The 6,595-nt window shown below is 52.8% G+C and overlaps 1 protein-coding gene across 1 annotated transcript in view; it reads left to right on the top strand.

Moving 5' to 3' along the window:
• Positions 1-6: 6 nt before the first annotated feature.
• ZHX2 (zinc fingers and homeoboxes 2) overlaps positions 7-6,595 on the top strand; it is a 7,995-nt gene continuing 1,406 nt past the window's right edge. Inside the window, exon 1 of the mRNA XM_006769086.2 lies at positions 7-2,557. Within this exon, the coding sequence (XP_006769149.1) occupies positions 22-2,553 (2,532 nt within the window). The 5' untranslated portion in view covers positions 7-21 and the 3' untranslated portion in view covers positions 2,554-2,557. The remainder of the gene's footprint in view (positions 2,558-6,595) is intronic.

The following is a 6,595-nucleotide window of genomic DNA, read 5'->3' as shown; positions in this document are numbered from 1 at the left end:
CATCGCACGCAGGCAGGCAGCATGGCGAGCAAACGAAAGTCTACAACCCCGTGCATGGTTCGGACATCACAAGTTCTAGAACAAGATGTGCCCGAGGAAGGAGACAGGGCCAAAGAAAAGGGGATCATCACGCCACAGCCTGAAATGGCCAAGGGCAGTTGGGCAGCGGAACCTGAAAACTCTTCCAAAGAAAATGAAGTGATAGAGGTGAAATCGACAGGGGAGACCTCCTCCAAAAAGCTCCAAGGCGGTTATGAGTGCAAATACTGCCCCTACTCCACGCAAAACCTGAATGAGTTCACGGAGCACGTGGACATGCAGCACCCCAACGTGATTCTCAACCCCCTCTACGTGTGTGCTGAATGCAATTTCACAACCAAAAAGTACGACTCCTTGTCCGACCACAACTCCAAGTTCCATCCTGGGGAGACCAACTTCAAGCTGAAGTTGATCAAGCGCAATAACCAAACTGTCCTAGAGCAGTCCATCGAAGCCACCAACCACATTGTGTCCATCACCACCAGCGGCCCCGGGAGTGGTGACAATGACCCTGGGATCTCGGTGAGTAAAACCCCCATCATGAAGCCAGGGAAACCGAAAGCTGATGCCAAGAAGGTGCCCAAGAAGCCCGAGGAGGCCACCCCCGAGAACCACATGGAAGGGACTGCCCGCCTGGTGACAGACGCCGCTGAGATCCTCTCGAGACTCGGAAGCGTGGAGCTGCTCCAGGAGTTAGGGCACGTCACGCCTTCTGTCCAGCTCCCACCAAACATCAACCTGGTCCCCAAGGTCCCCGTCCCGCTGAATACTACCAAATACAACTCTGCCCTGGACACGAACGCCACCATGATCAACTCCTTCAACAAGTTCCCTTACCCGACCCAGGCTGAGTTGTCCTGGCTCACAGCTGCGTCCAAACACCCAGAGGAGCACATCAGAATCTGGTTTGCCACCCAGCGCTTAAAGCACGGCATCAGCTGGTCCCCAGAGGAAGTGGAGGAGGCCCGGAAGAAGATGTTTAATGGCACCATCCAGACAGTCCCCCCGACAATCACTGTGCTGCCCACCCAGCTGGCCCCCACAAAGATGTCTCAGCCCATCCTCCAGACAGCTCTGCCATGCCAGATCCTGGGCCAGACCAGCCTGGTGCTGACTCAGGTGACCAGCGGGTCAACCACTGTCGCTTGCTCCCCCATCACACTTGCAGTGGCCGGAGTGACCAGCCACAGCCAGAAGAGACCTTTAGTGACTCCGCAGGCGGCCCCTGAGCCCAAGCGTCCACATGTGGCCCAGGTGGCTCAGGTGGCTCAGGTGCCAGAGCCCCCACCCAAGATGGCGAGCCTTTCGCTGACCGCAGCCAGCGACCGCAAGAAGACAAAGGAGCAGATAACCCACCTCAAGGCGAGCTTTCTCCAGAACCAGTTCCCTGACGATGCCGAGATCTACCGACTCATCGAGGTGACCGGCCTTGCCAGGAGCGAGATCAAGAAGTGGTTCAGTGACCACCGGTACCGGTGCCAAAGGGGCATCGTCCACATCACCAGCGAAACCCTTGCCAAAGACCAGCTGGCCATCTCGGCCTCCCAACACGGCCGCACGTACCATGCCTACCCAGACTTTGCCCCACAGAAGTTCAAAGAGAAGACCCAGGGTCAGGTTAAAATCCTGGAAGACAGCTTTTTGAAAAGCTCTTTTCCGACCCAAGCGGAACTGGATCGGCTGAGGGTGGAGACCAAGCTGAGCAGGAGGGAGATCGACTCCTGGTTCTCAGGGCGGAGGAAGCTTCGGGACAGCATGGAGCAAGCGGTCTTGGATTCCATGGGGTCTGGCAAAAAAAGCCAGGATGGGGTGGCCCCCAACGGTGCTCTGTCTCGACTTGACCAGCTCACCAGTGCCCAACTGGTCAGTTCTCTACCCAGTCCTTCACCAGCAATTACAAAAAGTCAAGAACAAGTCCATCTCCTGAGGAGCACGTTCGCAAGAACCCAGTGGCCTACACCCCAGGAGTATGACCAGTTAGCAGCAAAGACCGGCCTGGTTCGAACTGAAATTGTGCGTTGGTTCAAAGAGAACAGGTGCTTGCTGAAAACCGGGACCTTAAAGTGGATGGAGCAGTACCAGCAGCAGCACATAGCGGAGGACCACGGCTATGACACCCTGTCGAGGAAAGCCGTCAAGGCCGCCGTCCCCGAGAGCCCGAAGAACGGGAGCGAGGTGGGCCCGCAATACCACAAGGACCCCAAAAAGCTCTGCGAAGAGGACTTGGAGAAGTTGGTGCCCAGGGTGAAAGTGGGCAGCGAGCCAGCAAAAGAGGGTTTGCCAGCAAAGCCCTCAGAGGCCACCTTGGACAGGTCAGAGGGCAACAGCCGAGAAGGCCAGGGGAGTGGCGAAAACGGGGAGTCAGGCGTGGTGGATTGGGTGGAGGTGACGGTCGGAGAGGAGGATGCCACCTCTGACCGGTCAGACAGCTGGAGCCAGACTGCCCCAGAAGGCACCGCAGAGCTGGCCGACTCGGACTCCGACAGCGTCGCTCCCGCGGCTGGCCAGGCCTAGACAGGTAATGCCACCTGTTTCCCCCAGGCAGGAGGGGAGGATGCTGGGTTTCTTTCTTTTGGTTGCCAGAGTCAATGGAGTTCGTAGGGTACAGGGATGTTGACAAAGATGATGGGTTATTTTTTTTTTTTGAAAGGAAGAAAAGTAGGAGCTCATAGATTTCATGTTCTTATTTAAAAGGCTGATTTCATGGGTGACAGCCCTGTGGCCTGTGGCCTGTGGCCAGTCTGGACACCACCCTTTGGGCCTGTCCGTTCTAAAGTCTAGTTGCAGTTGTAATCGCCTGTTTTGTGATCGCTGCTCTAAGAACAAAAACAAACAAGAAAAGGATGTGTCCTTTCCTTTTTTTCTTTTCTTTTTGGATTTTTAAAGGGTAAGTATCCACGTTTACTGGCTATAGACTTGGGGTCGTTTCTATTAACCTGAAAGGTTTGGGCATTTGCCTTGTCATGGTGAATGGAAGGTGCCCTGTGTATCTCATTAAGTAACCCTGCTCCTAGCTCTACTGATTGGGTCCCCCAAGCCCCTTCAATCTGGACGAGACTGGTGTAAATTAGGCCCACGGAGCCACAGAGGCCTGGGAAGGGAGGTTGCCATGGTTACTAATGGCCATGTCATCCACATAATGGGACATGCCACCCAAGCCCTTGGTGTTTGTGCTTCACAAGAGGTCTGTGCAAATCAAGGCCAAAAGCACAGCAGCTTGCTTGGTGGTGCACTTAGAAAAGATGTCAGAGGTGGGCGTGGGGGGTAGGAGGGAGAAGGACGCAGGAGGGAAAGATCCACCGTGGCCAAAGCACAAAAGCCCTCCCCGCCCCCATGTCATCGTTAAAAATAATAAAATAAAAGTAAGGACTTCCAGAATGATTGGAAAAGTCCCAAAGGAAGCCTGGAAATGACCATGCCTCTTTATTAATGAATTTGGACAGCTGTGGCTGGCCATGTCACTCATTCATTCATTTATCCAGTAATAAAATGAGGCACCCGGCAAAAAAATAAAGTCTTCTGGAAACCGTGTTTTAGCCAGTTCCTTCCGGTATGAAAAGAGCAATTCAAGGAGCAGCCAATCACAGAATGGCGTCAAGTCTTCCTCCAAGGAAGGAGGACATAGTAGTGGGTTGTGGATCAGAGGGAGGGGGCATGACAGGAAGAGGGCTAAAGGCTGCTGATGTCACCAATAGTGCCAGCTACCCACCTCCGTCTGGCTGCCTGGGTTTTATCCTCCCTCTGGCCACTTCCTAGCAAAACCCTACCAGTCTGGCCCCTCTCTCTCTTGTTAAAGTGGAAGAGCAATGGGTTTTGTCCAATCAGAATCTGCCTGAAAGCCCCTAGTTTTCCTTGTCTGCGGTCCTTGACCTTTTCTGATACATGATACAAGTCTACATGATTGCTTTAGACCAGTGGTGCTCAACCTTCCTAATGCCGCGATCCTTTAACACAGTTCCTCATGTTGTGGTGACCCCCAATTTCATTGTTACAAATTGAACATAATTATAGCATAGTGGTTAAACACAAAAACAATATGTAATTATGTATGTGTTTTCCGATGGTCTTAGGTGACCCCTGTGAAAGGGTTGTTCGACCCCCAAAGGGGTCGCGACCCACAGGTTGAGAACCGCTGCTTTAGAGAGTAGGGTCCAGTTCAATTTGACACATGCATCCTGAACACCTACTGTGTGCCAGCCCACACTCGTAAACTCATCTGGAGTCTGCCTAGTGAGTTTCAAACATGACCCCATTTGCTCAAATTCTGTTGAACCACCTGGGTAACATTCAGTGAAGGGAAAAGGGCAGGAAGGGACAGTGACCCCTCTGATTCCTTCTGTCTTGAGCCTCCCTGAGAGCAATGAGGGGACTTACCGGACCTATAAGTCTCAGCAGTTTCCCCAACCCCAGAACCCCCCAAACTGCTATGGGGAAAGAGCTTCTGCCAGATGTGCCAAAGTTGACCGAGGCCTGGTGTGGGGATGACTGTGAGTAGAATGGGCTTTTCCCTATCTACTGGGAAATCGCTTACTCCCTCTCCATGCCATTGTATGGTCCTTCTCTCAATTCTAATTAAAATCAGGCCGTGTCCCCTTTCATCAAAGGCAACTTGCCTCAGAAATATGATTGAGAGACAATAAATCACTATCACAGTGCTTGTTTTTCTTCCTCATGGCACACACTGTTATTCCCTCCTGAGTCCGAAGGGCTTGGGGAAATCCCTACAGGGAAAATGAAAGAGAAAGAGAAACGGAAAGCTATCGAGTGGGGAAAGAATTCTAATTGTTTCGTGTTTCCCCAAAGGGTAAAATAATAGAGAAGCAGATTTTGCTACAGAATTAGAGACAGCACTTTTTAACATCCCAAGTTGTCCCCGAGGTAGAAAGGGGCGGCTGTGGGAGGCAGTGGGTTCCCTGTCCTGGGCGGAGTTCTGGGGGAGGCTGGGCATCCACGTGGCAGAAATGTTTGAATAGTGGCCGTGAGGAAATGCGTGTGATGGCCCTGCAGTTTCCTCCCAAGGCTGAGACCTGCTGCTCTGGGCCCAGGTGGTCCATCAGGGCATTGGCCTCTGCTGTTGGGGAATGCCTGTGACCAAGGGGTAAGATTCTGGGTAGAAACCCAGGAGGTTAAAAAAGCAATATTAGCAAGAGGCCACATGGTCAAAATCGCTGTGGCACTCTTAAAAAAATAAGCCTGAAATGTGAACGTATCCTGAGTGGGCCAGACACGGTGTAGGGAGGGAGGGACAGGGTCAGCAGTGAACACTGTGGGCACCATCCATGCCGTCACGGGCCTCGTAAGATGTACAATTAGCCAGGCAGTCCGAGGACAGCTGTGCTGGGGAAGGCCCGGCACAGGGACACTCAGCGAAGAGAACTGATGGCATCTGGGACCAGGCCTTTCTGGGAAGTGGCCTGCAAGCTGGGATTTGCTGGGGGGACGGTGATTGGGCCCAGACGAAGACACCAGCCCTGCCTCTGCTTCCTCTTCCTCTGTTCCGAGCGAGCGTCTTCCCAGACTCACTGTGAGAGAGCTGCCCGCCCCACAGCCGCGTCCCGCCCAGGGCGACACACCCTGCACAAAGCCAAAGGAGACTGGAAGTGCAGCAGTTCCCACAGACATCTGGGATCTCTGCAAAAGCCGAAAAAGGGCTCTCTGTCCCTTTCTCTGAATCATCCCTTTGGTCTTGCAAGGTGTTGTTTTGTATTATTTAAGGGCCTTGTTCAGCATTTCTTCCTTATGAATGCATATGCTTGGAGAATTCGGCATGTTCATGTCCGTAAGAAATGACACAGGGAAGGAGAAAAACCTGATTGCCAGATAGAGAACCACCTTAGTTTTGAGGTTTACCTAAAAAGCGGCAGCTTCTGCCAATCACTCGAAGAGACAGGGGTCAGTTTCGTTTATGGGACAGGAGGAAAATGTGTGTACTCTCATGCATGCGCGCACACACACACACACACACAAATTTGCTTACGCCTAAGGCCCTGATTTTACATTTAGCCTTCCTCGAGGAAAAATGAAGCAATATTTCTGGAGCACCTGCCTGTTTTGCACGGCTCATCTGTATCCCTCTCAGAAGCCGTTGGGGTATGAATTACAAAGTGAGTCAAGTTTGGGGAGCTTCACTGGCCTCAGCACGCAGCTAGGAGGTGGGGAGATCCTGGGTCAGCTTTCTGGTTGAGGGAGGGAAGAGCCGTCGCTGTCCACTCAAAGAGACGGACGCCGTTCTCACCCGTGTCTTACAGAGACAGAAACACGGCCCTTGGCAGAATAAGTCACGTGTGCACTGCCTCAGGGCCAGCAGGTGGGCGAGGTCAGAACCAGAATCTCCATTTGTCTGATTCCAGAGCCTGTGAGCAGACACTGACTGGCTGCCTGTACAGGAATCATCAAGGGGCTCATAATGATGAAGGAATCACACAGGTCACCCCTCTGTGATCCCCCAGGAAGCCACCCTGGTTCTGAGACTGCCTCCCAATCTGGTCAGATTGTGCTCAGGAAACCGGCCCCAAACTTGAAGGGTGTTTGTTCATCTCTCCTCCTGTCCCCGTTC

This window comes from Myotis davidii, unplaced genomic scaffold (genome assembly GCF_000327345.1).
Source record: "Myotis davidii unplaced genomic scaffold, ASM32734v1 scaffold1, whole genome shotgun sequence".
NCBI classification, from domain to species: Eukaryota; Metazoa; Chordata; class Mammalia; order Chiroptera; family Vespertilionidae; genus Myotis; species Myotis davidii.
This window is presented reverse-complemented; position numbering and strand designations above follow the sequence as displayed.